Source organism: Gymnodraco acuticeps, unplaced genomic scaffold, assembly GCF_902827175.1.
Source record: "Gymnodraco acuticeps unplaced genomic scaffold, fGymAcu1.1, whole genome shotgun sequence".
Lineage (NCBI taxonomy): Eukaryota > Metazoa > Chordata > Actinopteri > Perciformes > Bathydraconidae > Gymnodraco > Gymnodraco acuticeps.
This window is the reverse complement of record NW_022992189.1, coordinates 116523-138339: the sequence shown is the minus strand read 5'-3', so window position 1 is coordinate 138339 and position 21817 is coordinate 116523. Positions and strand designations below refer to the sequence as shown.

The following is a 21817-nucleotide window of genomic DNA, read 5'->3' as shown; positions in this document are numbered from 1 at the left end:
AACTGAGGTAAATGAGGCGAGTGTTGTCATTTAGCAGAAACAGGAGCCTCAGGCACTGTGAAGAAAATGTAGCATGTTCTTGCACCTCTAAAACAATTAGCTGTGTGCAGGCTTAGATATTCTAAATATACGTGAACCTATACACTCTGTAATTCACTGCTAGTTCTTCCTCCCTCTGAGCCTCTCTAAATGTTCCCCTTTGCAATAATATATAAGAATATATCTAGGATTAAAAGACTAATGTCACAGCAGGATCTGGAAAAACTTGTCCATGCTTTTATCTTCAGTAGACTCGACTACTGTAATGGTGTCTTCACAGGTCTCACTAAAAAATCTATTAGAAAGCTGCAGCTAATTCAGAACGCCGCTGCTCGAGTCCTCACTAACACTAAGAAAGTGGATCACATCACTCCTGTTCTGAAGTCTTTACACTGGCTTCCTGTGTGTCAAAGAATAGATTTCAAAATACTGCTGCTGGTTTATAAAGCACTGAATGGTTTAGGCCCAAAATACATTTCTGACCTCCTGCTAAATGATGAACCATCCAGATCTCTCAGGTCTTCAGGGACTGGTCAGCTTTCTGTCCCCAGAGTCAGAACTAAACATGGTAACGCAGCGTTCAGTTATTATGCTCCAAATATCTGGAACAAACTCCCAGAAACCTGCAGGTCCGCTGCAACTCTGACTACTTTTAAATCCAGGTTGAAGACTTTTCTTTTTGTCGCTGCTTTTAATTGAACTATTCACATCTTAAACTGCACTGTAACTTTTATCCATGTACTTTTTCTTTTAATGTTTATTTTATTAGCTTTTCTTTTTAATGACTGATTTTAAATGCCATTTTCTTAATCTCTTTCATTTTTTGTAAAGCACTTTGAATTGCCTTGTGTTGAAAAGTGCTATATAAATAAACTTGCCTTGCCTTGCCTTGCCTTTGCATTGTTTTATGTCGTGCTTTGTTTCTGTGCTCTCACACAGATCTGCAGGATAGAAAGCGTGTCTCATCTGAGCGAGCTGCGAGTGTTGAACCTGGCAGGAAACAGCGTCTGCAGAGTGGAGAACCTGCAGGGTCTGCACCGTCTCACTGAACTCAACCTGCGACACAACCGCATCTCCGCTGTGGTGAGGCGCCTCTTTCACAATAACTGTTTAAAGCATTCACCAACTGCACGCTCACTAAAAAGATAACATGTTCTTATTGTAAAGACTTTTGTTTCTGATGGCCATTATAGAGAGATGGTAGGAGTCCGAATCTTTTGAAACATATTTTTAAATATTTGCCAAAAGGTAGTAAATAAGATAGTTGCACCATAGAATTGATGCAAAACTGAAAAGCTATGTTTTCTAGAAGAAGCATTAAGCTACTACTTTAACAATGTGCACTCTCTCATTTCATACGAAAGCATCATATGTATGTTCTCTGTGTTGTTATCTAATTAAAACCTAGTCCCACATTTTAAACACTGGCTGCCTTATGGTTCTACAAGTCAAGCTCTCAGTCAAATGTTTACTGTCTCTGAGCTTGGGAGGTTTGTTCAGCTGCCAAAGGAACATCAAATATATCTCTCTCTGCATTTTTATGAACAATCAAACTTGAACAATCACCCTGAGAACAATTCCTTGGATAAAGTAAGTATGAATAACAAGTAGCATGCTTCATATTTCATCTGTATGTCATTCTTTTGGACCGTGTCTGTTTGGTTTCCTCTCTCATGGGACATGTTGCAGTTTACTGTCACAAAATAACACACAGACCTTATCTTTGAAGAAATGTGTCTCGATGGTGTTACCTAGGGAGACTCATTACCCACAACCTCCCTCCGACTTTGTGGCGCGGTGAAAGAGAAACTGGATATCCTTAACATTTAAATTCACTCCTCTTGGTTTCTAAAGTTTTAATCTGATAAAACAGCGCATGCCAAAACAGGCCCCTTCATTTGTATGTAGAAAACAGGAATGGAATCCAACATGTCGTGTGAAACCTCTCCCCGTCACTCACCCCCTGCAAGTTCAGATCATAACCACATCCAGCCCTAATTATCGGATGTTATGTTTTATTTGGTGCACAAGGAGAGGAAACATGCAACCCCTCAGCAGATTATCCAGTCTCTGTCATTAGAGCCGTTTGCTGCCAAAGGGCATGCATCGGGCACAAAGTAAACAAGCATCCTCCAGGTGTCTAGGTTTTCCCTCCAATTCAAGGCAGGGGGGAATGTGAATGATGGACTAAAAAACCAGCTGCCTGTGATTTATAATAAGTACATTGAAGACTTGCTTATTTTCTTAGGCTCAGTCAACCTACGCAGATCATATAAGCAATATATATTGCAAAAACAACATATGGCATTTCCACATTTAGACAGATCAATACACTTAGTATTCAGGTCATGTTGTACGCATGCATCAATAACATGTCTTTTTTGTAACCTTATTTTATCTAGGTAGATAGATAGATAGGTAGGTAGGTAGGTAGGTAGGTAGGTAGGTAGGTAGGTAGGTAGGTAGATAGATAGATAGAGATTGGTAGGTAGGTAGGTAGGTAGGTAGGTAGGTAGGTAGGTAGGTAGGTAGGTAGGTAGGTAGGTAGGTAAGTAGGTAGGTAGGTAGGTAGGTAAGTAGGTAGGTAGGTAGGTATAGAGGTAAGTAGGTAGGTATAGAGGTAGGTAGGTATAGAGGTAAGTAGGTAGGTATAGAGGTAGGTAGGTAGGTAAGTAGGTAGGTATAGAGGTAGGTAGGTAGGTATAGAGGTAAGTAGGTAGGTATAGAGGTAGGTAGGTATAGAGGTAAGTAGGTAGGTATAGAGGTAGGTAGGTATAGAGGTAAGTAGGTAGGTATAGAGGTAGGTAGGTAGGTAAGTAGGTAGGTATAGAGGTAGGTAGGTAGGTAAGTAGGTAGGTAGGTAGGTAGGTAAGTAGGTAGGTAGGTAGGTATAGAGGTAAGTAGGTAGGTATAGAGGTAGGTAGGTATAGAGGTAGGTAGGTAGGTATAGAGGTAGGTAGGTAGGTAGGTATAGAGGTAGGTAGGTAGGTAGGTAGGTAGGTAGGTAAGTAGGTAAGTAGGTAGGTAGATACGTACTTTATTTCTTTTTTTCTCTTTCTCATTTCCAAAACACTTAGAGCACATCTCTGGAAAACACAATAGTTAAATCATTGCTTTTGCATGATCCTTTGTGGAGAAACTCTAGATCTCTCGGTTAAATCAACATTACATGTCATTTTTACATATCATTTTTTATAGCTGATGCTTTTATACAAAGTGACATACAATAAGTGCAAAAGCTGTAAAGGATCAAACACCGAACAACCAGGAAAGTGCAGATATATTCACTTCAAGCAAGATCATACAATAGTAGGTGCTGGTGAATTAGTAACAAGGCCTAAATTAACTCAACAAAAATAATTGTGGATAAAATAATATGCATGCTAGTTGGAGACAGATCTGTATAAGACAGCGGGGATTTAACGTAAAGTGTTTTCATAAATTGTTGGCTGTTTGCTCTCAGGTGGGACTTTCCAATGAGAAACCCTCAGGCAGTCAGTAACCGATGCATTTCACATTTTTGGCAGAAGGACAAACACAAACAAAGAAGGCATCACCCAGAGGCAGACCAGTTTCATGGATTACCAAACCTTTTTATTCCCCATCGGCTTTTCTTCCTGTGGGACCAGTAGTGAGTCAAGCATCATTGACATTGGAAATGTAAAACATATCCCACATTGGATTGGTAGTGCTGCTGTAGATTAGTGGATTAGATCTAATCTGTGTGTCTGGGTAATGGGGTCATACATTCATCTCTCTTTATCATTAAATCTCCTAAACACATAATATTCCCTTTGCTAACATTACGTATGTTTGTTTTTTCTTTGGAAATGGAAGCATAATGAAAGAAATCAACATGCTGCCTCAAAGGGGGGTTTTCCCTTTCCTGTAGTGTGGTTTTTTGTGCATGTGAATGGTCTGCAGAGGCTAACATCCCTGTGATCCCTCCAGAGGGAGTTTTTATTTTTCAAATCGAATTAATAAAACAGAACAACAAACATCAGATTATAGTCTCTATACTTGAGGCCAGACGTGTGCAGGCTAAGCCCACACATCAACTCTGTGCTATTCAGAGAGCAGCCAGAAAACCCAACAACCTACAACGTTTTAGACACCTTGGCATCTACATGTGCGTGTGTGTGTTTATTTGGGAAGCGTTCATGCTCTTTGTGTTGTGTCTTTCATACACCAGAGGCAGCAGTGATGAGAGGTAGTCGTGTGTTTGTGGAGTAACGCCTCTGCCTGAGCTCAGGAAGAGTGTGAGTGAATGAAGACACGCAAGCTGTCAGTGAGAGGAGGGTGGAGCCGGGGTAAAGAGGTGAAGGCGCGGCCACACTTATACACACCCGCAGGCACGCACGCACACACACACACACACACACACACACACACACACACACACACACACACACACACCACACACACACACACACACACACACACACACCACACACACACACACACACACACACACACACACACATACACATACACACAGATGTAACCAACCCCACATCCGACGCTGTCAGCCCATTGGTTCGGATCAATCAGGTTTTTTTGTTCAGGAGATCACATTGGTGGGTGATTGTTGTGCAGCCATCAGCTCAGTGATGACATCATTGTGTCTGAGACAGCGCTGCTATATTTAGTCTCAGACGGCGTGCAGTGGCTGCTGCTCCACCAGCATCCTTACAGGGAGAGGGAGCTACATGTAGCACTGGATAGCATGATTTGCAGTTTTTAAAAGACAGAAAGAAAACACACCGCTGTATTGCTGAGCTGCACTGTAAAGACTTACACAATATAATATAACACAAACATATATTTCAATTTAATATGTCCAATATTATGTTGCCATATGAGTCACCATTTTTCTTTCCGTGTATTGGTCATAAATGCCAAATGGATTAGTTTTTTTACCACTAGGGAGCAATAAGCCTGGATTATCGAGAGCTAATGGCTAGCATCTTTGCACATTTGGATACTCAGCATACAGAACAGGTCAACATGACCGTCCGATTTGAGTTGGCTCCAAACCACTCAACAAAGGATTGCTGCCTTTTTAACCTTTGAGAAAAGTTGAAAAAAATTCCTTTAGCATCATTTTAGCTGGACACAAATTGCTTAAAAGGGACCTGTCATGCAAAATGCACTTTATGATGTCTTTTATGCATAACTATGTGTCCCCGGTGTGTCGGGGAACTCACGCAGTGTCAGAAAATAAAACCCTCTCTCTTTTCCTCCGTACCCAAATCTCTAAAAACGGGGGAACAACGGAGCTGATCCAGATTTGCGTCCGATATGACGTAATATCTGAAATGTGGACCCACGGCCCAATCAGAAACGTTGCTATCAGAAACAATGCCCGACTGTTTTGGACGTAATATGGTTGGTGTTTACATTAGCATCGCTAACACTCAGAGCTAACCTGTACTGGAGAGCATGTGTGTGAAGAAGCAGGAAGTAAAAAGGAACTCACCTTGTGGTATAACCGGCAAGAGAGAAAGCCTTTGAGCTCCAAACTGTTTCAGAGAGAATCCTTGATAATCCATGATATGGTGTTTCATCACGGCAGCATTTAGTTTAGACAGTAGCTGCCGGGTCCCGCATGAGCTCAGCCCCCTCCTTTTTTTTAATCAATTTTTTTTAAAGCTTTATACCCAAATCAGCACTTTTGAAACAGGAAGTGAAATAGAGGGATATGAGCAGAGTTGGGTGTAACGCGTTACTTTTATAATTTTGTAATCACACTACAGTTACTAACATTGCCCCGACACGCGTTACTTCTATAAAATAATCACACTCACTGACAGACAAGAGGGGTTTCCGCCGCAGGTTTATATACATGTAGGCCTATGTAATCTGCGAGACCACATCTCCACGTGCAGTGCTGCATAAACATGGCTGAGTCTTCTCATCTGTAAACTCCCTCAACGGGGCCGCTCGCTCTCTTTTGTTGATCGCCCTCTCACGGGTGAACAGTTCAATGTCCCGCTTCATTGTAGGAATTCTGTCTCTACCACTTTAGTTTGAGCATCTCTGTTACTAAGTTATGGAATACTAAATACATAAGTAATTAGATACCTTACCGTTACTGCGCTCATAAAGAATGATAAGAATAATGCGTCTTGAACTGGTTTCATTAATTAGTGTCTTGACGTTTCACAGACTGTTAGCTTGTTGTGTGGCTGGTAGCCTATTTAGAGCATATAAAAAGAAAGACTTGTGTTATGTCTTCCTTAATGCAATAGTAATTGGGGGGGCAAGTGGAGTCTCGCAGAGGCAAAACTGTGGCACGCGCACACTGTAGGTGCGCCGCAGTCTGCGTGATCTGCCTGCAGGGAGGGGCGGGTCGGCCCTGCGAGTAAAGTAACGAGTAAAGTAACGAGTTACTTTATGTAGAGAGTAACGAAGTAGTGTAATATATTACTTTTTTTTAAAGTAATATGTAATATGTAATATATTACTTTTGTTTAGTAACGACTCCATCTCTGGATATGAGGCACGGCTAGAATGGGTGATCTGTTTGGTATTTTGGGCAAAACACTTCATAGACATGTTTTTTATATATTTGTATATATCTGAGACCTATGCTATTGCCTAAACATAGCATGATAGGTGACCTTTAATGGTGTTTTTAATACTGGGCAAACATCAACTTCCTGTATGAAAACACACTGTCATATTGCAAAGTAATGGCTCTTTTCAGTGATTGCGTGCTTTTAATAGTTTAATAGGAATGAGAGCGTAACAATGAAAGTAAAACAAAAAACACCTCGTACACATTTTAAGGTTAATCTATACCATGGATCTAATGCTGTGCTGCATTCAAATAGATTGAAAATAAATCTGACACTGATGGTTGTGATGAGCTAACTTATTTTAGTTCGATGCACAATGCACAGTGCTGCACTAGTCACAAGCCCACGACAAACAGACTCATGTCTACTGTCATTATTTTTCTACCGCATGCTAGTTCTTTTTGCTCTAAAGAAACAACTTGCCAGCATAGTCTTTTTATCAGCTCCATGCGAAGATATCAAACATCTAACAGAGCTGCATCACTAAGTTTGAACTTCTGGTAAATTTGAGCGAGCGCTGTTTGAACTGTATAATCTCACCAAGAGAGTTTCCTTGTGGTTATTGATTTGGATGAATCCTGTTGTATGTGCCCCATTCTTTGTTCTACAACTCATACATGATTTAGATGAAACTAGACAATCCTGCGTACAAAGTGTTCACTAAAGATTTACAATTATTTCATTATATTATTACCATAGACCAGGGGGGTCAAACTCAAGGCCCGGGTGCCAAATCCGGCCCGCGACTTCATTTAATGTGGCCCCACAAGAGCTCTGAAAGAATATAATACGTTTATTATACGGTTACATGGCGATTTTCAGAAGCACGTTGCCCATATTGCACATGTCCCACAATGCATCTCAAATGTATTTTTTCAGAATTTGACTTTTTTTTTTTATTTGACTTTTTCTTTTACATTTTCATTTTTTTCAGAATTTGACTTTTCTTTCTTAAAAATTTCACTTTTTTTACATTTTCACTTTCTTTCCAGAATTTGGCTTAAAAAAAAAAAATCATTTTGTGACTTTCTCACTGAAGAGACTTCCAATGATTTGCCCTAGACTTCTGCTTTCAGACGTAGTTAATTATTAAGTTATTACCCTATCCCAGGGGTGGCCAACCCGCGGCTCGCGAGCCGCATGCGGCTCGAGAGCCAGTTTCATGCGGCTCTTCAATTCATATCGAATTTTATATGTGTGAGTGTGGGGGAGAGACACGGACTCCTGACAGTTAGACCTGATATTTAATAGGTCTGTTAAGTATTGAATGCTGATCATTCTGACGTAATTTGACCGGTCAAAGTTGTTTGGGCACGGATAAAATCGCTCCGTTACTTTCGTCCCGGCTCTCCCTACGTGTGTATGTGTGGTGTCAGGTGTCAGTATGAGAGGATGACAGCGCCGCCGTCTAATTTTGATCAGGAGCGAAGCGGAGGGGTCTAGATCTGCATGAAGGGTGTTATTTTCCCATTATCCCGCTTATTACATGGCCACATTCTCAACAAAGTAACGATATGACTCCCAATATTAATTGAAATGCTTTTATAGATTTAGAAAATGTTTTTATTGATTTAAAAAAATAGTACGCTATTATTTATTTAAAATGACATGCATCCGCTAAGAGAAATAGTCCGTTGTTACTGTTTGAACGTAGCAACGGCAGGAACTGCTTGACAGCGGTCTGTCTGTTCTGGATTAACAACGTGTCACGTGTTCTGAATTGACCAATCAGAATCGAGTATTAAACACTATCTGACCATGAATTGAGTTTGATCCTAAAATGGCAGGGAAGAAATGCACAGCTAAGCGAAAATATGAAGACGAACATAGGACGTTTTTAGTAGAGTGGGAGAGTTCATATTTTTTTATCGAACGCCATTGCAAGCCATTTTGCCTTATATGCCAGACAGCATTAACCCATTTCAAGGCTTCAAATCTTCAGCGCCATTTCACCTCACTCCATGCTAACATCGACCATGACTTCCCAAAAGGTACGGAACTTCGCAAGCAGAAGATAAACACCTTGAAAAGTCAGGCAGAAAAGCAGACACAGTTTTTCAAAAAAATAACGAAGCACTCGGAGACCGTAACACTTGCATCTTATCAAGTTGCTTGGAACATAGCACAAGCTAAAAAGCCGTACAATGAAGGGGAGTTTGTTCAAAAATGCCTCAGTGACGTGGTTGAAATCTTGTCTCCAGAAAACAAAAAACTGAAACAAGCGGTATCAGACGTCCAACTGTCCCGCCACACTGTTGAACGCAGAATATCGGACATTAGCACCGCCATTGAAGCGCAGTTACACTCTGATCTTCAAACATGTGAGTTTTTCAGTGTGGCATTGGATGAGTGACATACAAGACAAGCCTCAGTTGGCAATATTTGCACGATCAGTCTCAAAGGATTGTGTTATAAAAGAAGAACTCCTTGATATTGTGCCATTAAAAGACAGAACCCGTGGCATCGATGTAAAAGAAACAATGATAAATGTGTTTGTGAAAGCAAATGTGCCCAAGCAGAAACTAACTGCAATAGCCACGGATGGAGCGCCATCAATGGTCGGATCTGTGAACGGGCTTGTGGGGCTGTGCAAAGCTGACAACACATTTCCCGAATTTTGGAATTTCCACTGCATCATTCACCGGGAGCAACTTGTGTCCAAATCACTGAATTTAGACAACGTCATGAAGCCTGTGATGGAAATCGTAAACTACATCCGCACGCATGCTCTTAACCACAGGCAATTTAAGAATCTCATCGCTGAACTCGACCAAGGGCTTCCAGGAGACCTGCCGCTGCACTGCACTGTGAGGTGGCTTTCTAAAGGCAAAGTGCTGTCTTGCTTCTTTGAGCTGTTGGATGCTGTGAAACTGTTCATGGAACAGAAGGACGAGGATTATCCGGAGCTCTCAGACCCCAAGTGGATTATGGATCTGGCCTTTTTGGTCGACATGCTGTGTCATCTGGACAGACTGAACCTGGATCTGCAGGGAAAGTTAAAAATGCTGCCTGACTTAGTGCAAAGTGTATTTGCGTTTGTTAACAAACTGAAACTGTTTAAGACACATCTTCAAAAGGGAGAATTAGCGCATTTCCCCTCTCTGCTAAAAGCAAGCACACAAGCCACCGGTGCCACCCGGAAAAAGCAAACAGCCCGTTATGCAATATTGATTGAAACCCTGCAGGAAAACTTTGCGACCCGGTTCCATGATCTACATGTGAAAAGGCCACAGATTACGTTCCTCGTTGATCCTTTTAATGCTGAGACGGACTGTTTGAAAGCCCCGCTAGTCAAGGACGAGGCGGTGGCCGAGTTGGAGATGATCGAACTTTCAGAGGATGACCGACTGAAACCTGTTCTGAGGGAAGGGACCCTTGAGTTCTGGAAAACTGTGCCGATCGAAAAATACCCAAATGTCAAACGGGCTGCGCTCAAGCTACTTTCAATGTTTGGGTCAACATACGTCTGTGAGTCTGTGTTTTCTACCCTGAAACATGTGAAATCCAAGCATCGATCTGTTCTGACTGACACACATGTGAGAGAATTGCTTCGAGTGGCCACAACGGAATACAAGCCAGATTTGAGGAGGATTGTTCAAAGCAAGGAATGTCAGAAGTCTCACTAATTTAAAGTAAGATAACAAACCTTTTCAATTTTGTTTACTGAGAGTTTGTGTGTGAGTGCACACAATGTTCATTGTTATGTTGTTATGTTAACTGGCCTCTGAATACTGGTAGGAGAGGTTTAATTCAATTTCTGTCAATATTATGGTGTGTGTCATTTACAATAAATCTGTCTGAGCAGAGCTGTGTGTGTGTGTGTGTGTGTGTGTGTGTGTGTGTGTGTGTGTGTGTGTGTGTGTGTGTGTGTGTGTGTGTGTGTGTGTGTGGCCTAGCATTACTATACTTGTGGGGACCTAAATCTGTTGACACAGTCACGTGTGGGGACTCGCCTCCCTTATGGGGACAAATTGGAAGTCCCCATAAGGGGAATCATTAATTTTAGGGTGAAGACTTGATTAGGGTTAGTGTAAGGTTAAGGGTTAGGCATGTGTTGGTTATGGTTAGGGTTAGGATAAGTCTCCAGGAAATGCATGTAAGTCAATGTAATGTCCCCTGAAGTGATGTATACAGTGTGTGTGTGTGTGTGTGTGTGTGTGTGTGTGTGTGTGTGTGTGTGTGTGGGTGTGTGTGTGTGTGTGTGTGTGTGTGTGTGTGAAGTTTTATATTTTCATTTTATCTGTGAGAGAGAGAAGGGAGGAAGAAAGTGAAGGAGCACAGAGAAAGGCTGAGAACAAAAGAGAGAATGAGGGAGGGGGGGTGCACGTGCATCTGTGACTGTGTTTGATGTGGCTCTTTGCAGTAACATAGTCAAAATGTTGGCTCTTAACCTCTGACTGGTTGGCCACCCCGGCCCTATCCGATAATGATCCAATGCAGAGGCAATAATTAAGCAATAGCCCACGAAAGGCCGTGGTATATGGTCATTATATCACAGTTAAGGGGCGTGGTTCGGCCCGACGCGAAGCAGCAGTGTGGCAATATGAAAGAAAAATACACACTCTAATTGAAATAGTTTTTAATTAGTAAATAGTGATGTTCAAAATAAAATAGTCCCTCCGTTGCCTTCTGCACAAAACATAGTGCGAGGTGGTTGCTATGCAACAACACTAACAGCTATAGCGAACATATTAGACAGAGAGGGTTGATCGATTATTTGGCTATTTATTTACATGAATGTGTACAGTATGTTGCCGTTTATTGTGCAGCCACTGAAAAACTGTCCAGCATCAGTAGAATGGCTTACGAAGTTACTTGTATAGGTTGAGGTTGTTCTAGGCTGTTGCTTGGCGAGAACATTGCTCCACTTTCTCCGGTCCCCGAGATTCGGCTTCCGGTAGCTCTGGAGAGAGCTTTCGCACCTGTGGCCACTAACGGTCATAATGTCTTTGTTTCAAGACTTTGTTTCAGAAAGCTTTTGAATGGTGGTACTTTTCCAGTTGGTACCTGCTCTTCACGTAGCTCTGCATGTCTTCGTTTAGGTGCTTTTTTTTCTGGAGATAGGCACTGCTCAATCCACTCCTCCATAGTAAGGCCACCCGGAGGTCGAAGTTAACCTTAAATGTTTCCATCTTAAGCTTTGTTAGTTAGTTAGTTAGTTTCGTAACGGACGTAACGTAACAGTTGTAACGGTTGTAGCTTTTCTCAGACGCGGAGGGATACATGACTTGTGAAAAGTAACTACAATTCTACCCGTGATATACGCTCATTATATCACAGCTAAGAACCAATCAGATTGCTTGATTTGACTTGTCCGTTTTATAATGTCATATAATACATACGTTTATATTAAATATTTACATATATTTTCATATAGTCTTGAAGTTACAACCGGCCCTTTGAGTGCAACCAAAATGCTGATGTGGCCCGTGATGAAATTGAGTTTGATACCCCTGCCATAGACTAAGTATCAACAATGTATCACAACACTTCTTAACAGTCTCTAGCTCCTGATGTTGCAAACTGTACTTTAGTGAGTATTTTGCCTCTTAGAATCTATGAAACAAGGAGGAGTAACTGTGTACTAAATGTATACTGTATGGTGTGCGGCCAGGGGTGGTAGGAGTTCCTCTACATGATGAGCGTCTGCTGCAGTGTTGGAACCAGTCTCTGCAGAGGAGCTAGCGTAGCTGAAATGCTAATAGGCTGATCTGATTTGAATGGAGACTGGCAACAACAGGAGGCTGTGAAGGCGGTGGCTGCATCACGGGAGGACTCTGATGCTGCTGAACCAGACTGGGAGTGTCCTCTCTGCCTCCAGCATGAGCAACACTAGCCATCCACACACACACACACACACACACACACACACACACACACACACACACACACACACACACACACACACGCACACATGCACACACACACACACACACGCACACATGCACACACACACACACACACACACACACACACAACAGTCTGTGTGATTGTGGCATCGCTACATCCCTGTTTGCTCACCAGCTGCGTCTCTTACCCCATCCTCTTACTTAATGCTGCATTGCCTCAGCTGATGAAGGAACAGCCCTCCTGCCAGACTTTCCATTCAATCAACCCAAGCTATTGTTCTTGCGTGACGACTCTGACGAGATACAGTAGCCGTGCGACTGCATGTGTTCTCGTGGCATTTCGCCTCCTGCAGCAGGGGATCTCTGCATTAGCGCACACTCCACTCTCCCTCCCATCCCCCCTTTCCTCCTCTCTCTCCTGCCCCTCCTCTCCATGTGCAGACAAGGCAGCGTGCTGTGTGTGTGTGTGTGTGTGTGTGTGTGCATGCGCAGGGTGGATGCTGAAAGCTGCAAGGTGACTGAGGGAATGGAGAAGGATACAGAGCTCTGACGAGATGCAGTGCCCTCTTCCAGAACATCCTCTCCTCTTCACATCCCTCCATTTCTCTCTGTTCTCTTCACCTCTTACTCTTTCTCCTTCCAGACTGAGGTGGACCTCCTGCCCTGCTTGCAGTGCCTCTTTCTCAGCTGCAACATCATCACCAGGTAAGCTCTCGTACCGCTTAACTCCCTCCTCCCCGCAGATGGTGTCCGGACATTTCCACGTCCACTCCCTCGGCTCTTGGCGGGGGGCCTGGCCAACACGCTGCAGGCAGGCAGGACACACACAAACACACACACTAAACACACTGGGTACAGTTACTGTAACCTAGAAAACACCAACCTAGATATGTTCTGTATTGTTAGGAATAAGCCTGCTATTATCTAAGAAATGGGTGTGCCTATAAAGTTATTTAAAGCCGGCTAAGAGAGAGGAGCTCACTTTCTTTGAGATTTAATGACACAGTTGAAGGTTGAGTGGATTAAGTAGCAGCATCGCTAGGTGAGAGGTGCATGTAGGATGAATGAGAGGTGTCTTTTCTTGCCTGCTTTATGCACTTTTGCCCATATCTGGGTTTTGCTTTTAAGTGACGTGTTTCTCCCTCTCTGCGCTCAGAGATGTTAACTTGTTAAAGCAACGTAGCGGCCCCACTAAATAACGCTGCCTCGAGGAGGGGCCTGTACTGTACGTGGGATTCAGGATAGGACAGTCTTTATTATCCTCCCTGACCACAGTCACCTTGTGCTGTGATACATCTGACCTGACACCTCTCAAACAGCCCTGCTCTTATTGTGTGTAGCTCAGAGACGATCATGACATAGAAAGAGGCAGCAGACAGTTTGTATGCGCAGATTTATTACATTACAGAGAGACATTGTAAGTAAATAATAATTATTATTATTATGAAGTAATTTATATGTGTTCACTTCTTCTCCTTATTGTTGTTATACTATTATGACCTTATGATAAATGCGTCTTTAAATCAATTACTGTTTTGAATGCATGCTCACCGTAGCATATGAGAAACCTGCTGTGTGTACGTTTTGCATTTGTCCAATGCTGATAGGAGAACAGCTGTGCTCTGTTGCTAGGTAGTGGCACAGAGCTCACTTGGTGCAGTCAGGTTGCCCAGGACAGGATGATGGAGCAAAATCCACATCCTCATGTTTCTTTTCCTTATCTAAATCTGACTTTACCTGCTTAAATTAAATACTTTAAGAATCCAGAGTAAGACAGATGTCAAGATTGTTTTCTTCTTCTATGGACCTTAGGGACACGCGGATGTTGACTTGTTATTACTGCAACTATTATTTAGTGGTTTTATAAAAGTAATTATACCCAAGTGGTCACCGCGATAATTAATGCAACAATTATGATGCACCTTCAGGATTTTTCAAAAACATATCCCTATGGTGCATTAGAATATTATATAATTATTCAAAGCACTCATGGGAATTAATAAAACATAACATTTACCTAAGTTAGTGTGTGTGTTATAGTCTAACATCTACAGTAACATCTATTGCACTTTAGGTAGCTCTTGTATCTTCTCTTGCACTTTACATGTCGTTGCTGCTATATTGTATTACCATGTCATAAATACTTGTACGCTGCTCTTGCTCTTTTGCACTTTTTGCCTAACATGTATTTTGCTTTTGCTATGTTTGTCAAATGTACATTTCTTAAATGTTTTTATGTGAGGGACTGCGGATGGAAATGAGCTCAAAGCTAAATCTGGCACTGTTACGCTTGACACATTTTAATGTTTTAAGTGTTCATTACCCTGCATTGTCCCTGCCAAATAAACGATTAAACAAATAATTAAATCAAATAAGTATGTTCTCTGACTGGTTCAGATATTGCAAATTAAGGAAGTGAATTGGGAAATGATCATACAGTTCTTTATTTAATAGTTCATCAGGGGTTCATCATCTGGCTTGGCTCAGGTACAGTGCAGAGGGTTTATACGTAGTTCCAGGCGTATGATTCATCAACGCTATTATCACAAATTAGCCGTCTCCTCAGCGTCACTTGGCTTGGTTGTGGTTTTCCATGTCTTCCTTTGCCACGGGGTGATTTCATCAGAGTAGTGAATATGTTTCCCTTCACTGCCCCCTGTGTAATGCCAGGCTGCCAGAGAGCCGGCTAAATTACTAGTTTTTCATGTTGTGTTTCATTCTGTTAATAAAGCGTAGATTAAAGAATTCAACCACAGATACAGTGGGGGGTGGTTGTCTTGTTGGATTTAAGGGATAGTTCAGATTACTTAAAGTAGCACTTTTCTGAAGTAAGTGAATTAGCTACAGTAGATGGAGGTAGACACGCCCCCCAGTTTAAAGGGGAACTCACGCAGCGTCAGAAAATAAAACCCTCTCTCTTTTCCTCCGTACCTAAATCTCTAAAAACGGGGGAACAAGGGAGCTGATCCAGATTTGCGTCCGATATGACGTAATATCTGAAATGTGGACCCACGGCCCAATCAGAAACGTTGATATCAGAAACAATGCCCGACTGTTTTGGACGTAATATGGTCGGTGTTTACATTAGCATCGCTAACACTCAGAGCTAACCTGTACTGGAGAGCATGTGTGTGAAGAAGCAGGAAGTAAAAAGGAACTCACCTTGTGGTATAACCGGCAAGAGAGAAAGCCTTTGAGCTCCATACTGTTTCAGAAAGAATCCTTGATAATCCATGATATGGCGTTTCATCACGGCAGCATTTAGTTTAGACAGTAGCTGCCGGGTCCCGCATGAGCTCAGCCCCCTCCTTTTTTATTATCAATATATATATATATTTTAAAGCTTCATACCCCAAATCAGCACTTTAGAAACAGGAAGTGAAATAGAGGGATATGAGGCGTGGCTAGAATGGGTGATCTGTTTGGTATTTTGAGCAAAACACTTCATAGACATGTTTTTTATATATTTTTATATATCTGAGACCTATGCTATTGCCTACAAATAGCATGTTAGGTCCACTTTAAGTTTCAAATGTTCATATAACTAAATCAATACCAGTTGAAGTAAACACTTTTTACAATATTTGAACTGCTTTATCATGCCATCAGACCGCCCTGATCAAGAGTGAACTGAAACTCTCATATTTGATCTTGTTACAGCCACCAGACCCCATTCACAACAAAAGTAATCTTACCTGGCAGACCACAGGAGTTGTTGGTCTACTGCTGTCTTGATGGGGTAGTTATTTCATGTTTTTGTGTGACTTTGGTTAGTTTGGATTCACCAATTCACCACACACAAACAAAACAATACAGGCGGCAGTAGACCAGCAACTGCTTTGTTTTTCAAAAGATAAAAATACTCTTTTTATAAATGGAGACTGGTGAATGATAGCAGCTCTAGTTCCTTGAAATGGGGGACCCTGATGTAAACAAGACGAAAGTCTTTCTCTGGTCTGCATACCCTTAACTATTGTATGTTTTGAGCTGTACTGTACTGTACCCAATATACAAGCTGTTAATAAACTTTTCAATCAATCAATCAATGTGAGAAAGGGCTGTCTGGGAAAAGTTGTCAAAATATTGTAATTATTGCGACACTTTAACTGATATTGATTTGTTTTAGAGATATGCTTTTCTTTAGACCCTATCCACAGTAGTTCCTTTCGTTTTTACCATGCAGTAACTACTGTCTGTTTTTCTAAACTGGAGGTGTAACTGCCGCTATATCCGGAGAATAAGGATAGGATAAGTAGAGTACCCTAATGCAACCCCACTTTAAAACAATCCAAAATATCCCTTGAAGAAAGGGATGACTCATGTTTCCTAAAACATAGTTACCTCCCCATACATTTTGAACACAAATACCTGTACTTTCTACTTCTTACATGTTGAACACAAATACCTGTACTTTCTACTTCTTACATGTTGAACACAAATACCTGTACTTTCTACTTCTTACATGTTGAACTCAAATACCTGTACTTTCTACTTCTTACATGTTGAACACAAATACATGTACTTTCTACTTCTTACATGTTGAACACAAATACCTGTACTTTCTACTTCTTACATGTTGAACACAAATACCTGTACTTTCTACTTCTTACATGTTGAACACAAATACCTGTACTTTCTACTTCTTACATGTTGAACTCAAATACCTGTACTTTCTACTTCTTACATGTTGAACACAAATACCTGTACTTTCTACTTCTTACATGTTGAACACAAATACCTGTACTTTCTACTTCTTACATGTTGAACTCAAATACCTGTACTTTCTACTTCTTACATGTTGAACACAAATACATGTACTTTCTACTTCTTACATGTTGAACACAAATACCTGTACTTTCTACTTCTTACATGTTGAACACAAATACCTGTACTTTCTACTTCTTACATGTTGAACACAAATACATGTACTTTCTACTTCTTACATGTTGAACTCAAATACCTGTACTTTCTACTTCTTACATGTTGAACTCAAATACCTGTACTTTCTACTTCTTACATGTTGAACACAAATACCTGTACTTTCTACTTCTTACATGTTGAACACAAATACCTGTACTTTCTACTTCTTACATGTTGAACACAAATACCTGTACTTTCTACTTCTTACATGTTGAACACAAATACCTGTACTTTCTACTTCTTACATGTTGAACACAAATACCTGTACTTTCTACTTCTTACATGTTGAACTCAAATACCTGTACTTTCTACTTCTTACATGTTGAACACAAATACCTGTACTTTCTACTTCTTACATGTTGAACTCAAATACCTGTACTTTCTACTTCTTACATGTTGAACACAAATACCTGTACTTTCTACTTCTTACATGTTGAACTCAAATACCTGTACTTTCTACTTCTTACATGTTGAACTCAAATACCTGTACTTTCTACTTCTTACATGTTGAACTCAAATACCTGTACTTTCTACTTCTTACATGTTGAACTCAAATACCTGTACTTTCTACTTCTTACATGTTGAACTCAAATACCTGTACTTTCTACTTCTTACATGTTGAACACAAATACCTGTACTTTCTACTTCTTACATGTTGAACACAAATACCTGTACTTTCTACTTCTTACATGTTGAACACAAATACCTGTACTTTCTACTTCTTACATGTTGAACACAAATACCTGTACTTTCTACTTCTTACATGTTGAACACAAATACCTGTACTTTCTACTTCTCACATGTTGAACACAAATACCTGTACTTTCTACTTCTTACATGTTGAACACAAATACCTGTACTTTCTACTTCTTACATGTTGAACTCAAATACCTGTACTTTCTACTTCTCTCATTTTCCAAACAGCTGGTTCCTTTAGTCTGAATGTGTGTTTGATGCGTGATCATTATTCTTTAGAGTCATTGCGTGCCTATTGATTTGAACACGATCCGTGTATCCATCATTTCCTGGTCTTCTCTAAAGAAGAGGGACCAATGGAAACGTTGTCATGTTGCCGTTGTTCAGCATGGAAACATTCATTAGCTAACAATGACATTATTGTTCTATTAATATAAAGGGAGGTCAGGTACTCTTTAAAACAGCTGCTAGTTATGGGTACTTTTTACTGAAGTACATTTCAAAGCCCATACTTCTTTACTTTTAGTTGAGTAAAGAAGTTTAGTCAGTACTTCTACTTTTACCAGAGTATTTTTGAACCCGAGTATCTGTACTTCTACTTGAGTAGAGGATGTGTGTACTTTTGCCATCTCTGTGTGTTTGTATATCTTTGACTCTGGGTCTCATTCAAATAATTGTTTTGTTTTTGTGCAGTGTCGATCAGCTAGCCTGCCTCGGAGAGTCGCACTCCCTTTCTGAGCTCACCCTGGATGGGAATCCTGTAGCCCTGGAGACATGGTACAAGCAGGCCGTCCTGCGCTGTGTGCTTCATCTGAAACAGCTGGACATGAAGCGCATCACAGTAAGAACCCACTCTCTAACTGTGTGTGTGTGTGTGTGCGTGTGTGTGTGTGTGTGTGTGTGTGTGTGTGTGTGGGCTTACAAGTTCAAAAGTCCACTAGCCAAATTCGGCTAATTATATCTGAAAATGAGATTTTCTAAAATTAGTTTATTGTCCATTTTAAAAACTTATTATTTTATTTTCTTCAGCATCATCAATCATGATGAAATGGAAAGAGGGTGTATACTGTAGAGTTATGATGACCAACCTATGGTGGAATGTAAAGAAGCACATTTACTCAAGCATTGCACGTATTTTTATTTTTTGATACTTGATACTTTTACTGCACTACATTTAGACGCTGATGTCATTTTGAATCTACTAAATGTATCTGACAGATTTAGTTACTAAGCAGATTGATGACGTATACATAAGCTAATGAATAAACATTCAAATGTAAAAACACCCAACAGCAATATCCAAAATATTCAAATGAGCTCCACCTTTACTCGCTGTGATGAACCCATAAGGCACTTTTTAAATTGAGGTACCCGAGTCGATTTTAATGCCAATACTTTTGGACTTTTACTAAAGTAAGATTTTTTTATGCAGGAATTTCTAGTATACAATAAAATACTACTAAAAACTTCCACCACTGCCATTTTATAGCTACAATATAAATCTCTCAGAACCCATGCTTGTGCTGTATTTGTTCATAAGCCGTAATTGCATTACATATCTGATCACATGTTCAGCTAATGACCCTAACCTTAATGTCACAGTCTGTTACTGTACATCTTTAATGTGACCATGTCTTGAATAGAATATATCTTTATTGTCATCACAGTGTTTCCCCTTGGATGGAGCCATAGCAGCGGTGCTAAGGCACGCAGGCCTAGCAAAATGTGAGCACGGAGCACGTGGAATTGTTTTGTGTGCGTGCGAAGTGCGCCCCGCCAATATGTTTCTATGTGTCTGCCAGCACAAGAAATATCCATAACAAACAATCAAAATCAAATGTATGCAATTTAATTATTTTGATCTGCTTTATTTGGGGGTGGACCTCACATCCTCTAGGGGGGTCCGGGGGCATGCACCCACGGGGAGATTTTTTTTTTAAATGTTGAAGTTAAATGCATCAATCTGGTGCACTTTGAGAGCAACATGAATTTATGTATACAGCTCTCAACACTCATATGAAAGGGAGCTTTATACTTTTCAATGATCCAAACATCTTTAGAATATGATCACAACCAATAACAAATCATTTAAACTGGTTTACTCTTATCTTATGTTACCTAGTTAGCATTCTTTCTTTCTATTTATGCATATTTTACTAATCACTTCCCTTTTAAACTTTTTTTTTTTACTGTCCTATAGTACAGTGGTTCTCAAACTTTTTTCAATAATGTACCCCCTTCGGAAACATTTTTCAGCCAAGTACCCACTGATCAGCGCAAAAACTATTTGTTAGGGAAAAAATGCCTATATAAAGAGGTACAGTCCAGCGCTGCACCATCAGTGTCTGATTTATTAAAACAACAACATTGTAACTGAGAAACTTTTCTTTTTGTTACTGTCCTATAGTACACATTAGAATGATTTCTTACTTTATTTTTTACAACTATATTAAATAGATAAAGGTGTGCTCTCTCTAGCTCTCTCTCTGTCTCGCTCGCTCACAGAGGCTGTGTGCTCCTCCTTTATTAGTATAAAAGTGCTTCGTTAATAGTTCTAACGCTCGAAGTGGAGTCGAAAGAGATGAGTTTTCAGTCTGCGCCGGAAGGTGTGTAAGCTATCTGCTGTCCTGATTTCAATGGGGAGCTCATTCCACCATTTTGGAGCCAGGATAGCAAACCCACGTGTTCTTGCTGATGGGAACTTGGGACCCCCTCGCAGCGAGGGTGCAGCGAGCCGTTTTGGCTGATGCAGAGCGGAGTGCACGTGCTGGGGTGTACGGTTTAACCATGTCCTGGATGTACGAAGGGCCAGATCCATTCGCAGCCTGGACCAGAACCTGCGTCGCTTTCTGGGTCAGCTGGGGACGTATCCTCCTGATGTTGTAAAGCGTGTATCTGCAGCAGCGGGTTGTAGCAGCGATGTTTGCAGTGAAGGACAGGTTGTTATCTATGGTCACACCCAGATTCCTTGCAGTCTGAGTCGGGGAAACAACTGAGGTGCCGATGTTGATTGTTAGGTCAAGAGTGGGAGAATCTTTTCCCGGAAGGAAAAGCAGTTCAGTCTTGTCAAGGTTGAGCTTGAGGTGATGAGCAGACATCCACTGAGAGATGTCCGCGAGACAAGCAGAGATGCGTGCGACGACCTGGGTCTCTGAGCGGGGAAAGGACAGAATTAATTATAGGGGAAACACTGCATCATACAAAGTACAACAACATTTCTTTGGCAACTCTCACTGCAGTAAAAAAAAAAATAGATTCTTGATAATAAAAACGATGACGAAATGTATATTTAGTTTTCGTTGACGAGACGAGACGGGACTAAGGTGTTAATGGTGGACTATCGGACATTCAAAATGCAGGATAAGTGCAAGTGTCCATCTTGTCTGTCAAAATGCATCTTACGTTTCTAACTTGCAATATCATTATTTCTGCTCTCTTCACTCCAGAAAAGCGATCTCCCTGTGTCTCTCTCTGTGTGCGGGGGGGCGGGGCCTAACTCTCTCCCTCTCTCTCTGTGTGCCGGGGGCGGGGCCTAACAGACGCTGCAGCGGCGTGCACACAGATTTGTAAGAGTAGTACTGCTAAAAACCTTAACGATACCCGTCCCTAGATAAGTAAAGTGTTAAGAGAGTGAAATGTTGCTTTACGAATTTCAATACTTGATGCTGTCACATTGAGTCCAACTTCAGATAGCTGTATTTGCCTAACTGAATTAGTTTAAAGAGAGAAAAC

The 21817-nt window shown here is 41.0% G+C and overlaps 1 protein-coding gene across 1 annotated transcript in view; it reads left to right on the top strand.

Annotated features, from left to right (window-relative positions):
* Window positions 1–978: 978 nt before the first annotated feature.
* LOC117539152 (leucine-rich repeat-containing protein 49-like) overlaps window positions 979–21817 on the top strand; it is a gene marked incomplete at its 5' end in the record, with an annotated part of 58545 nt that continues 37706 nt past the window's right edge. The window contains 3 exon segments of the mRNA XM_034205172.1: window positions 979–1122; window positions 13113–13174; window positions 18779–18926. Coding sequence (XP_034061063.1) covers window positions 979–1122; window positions 13113–13174; window positions 18779–18926 — 354 coding nt within the window.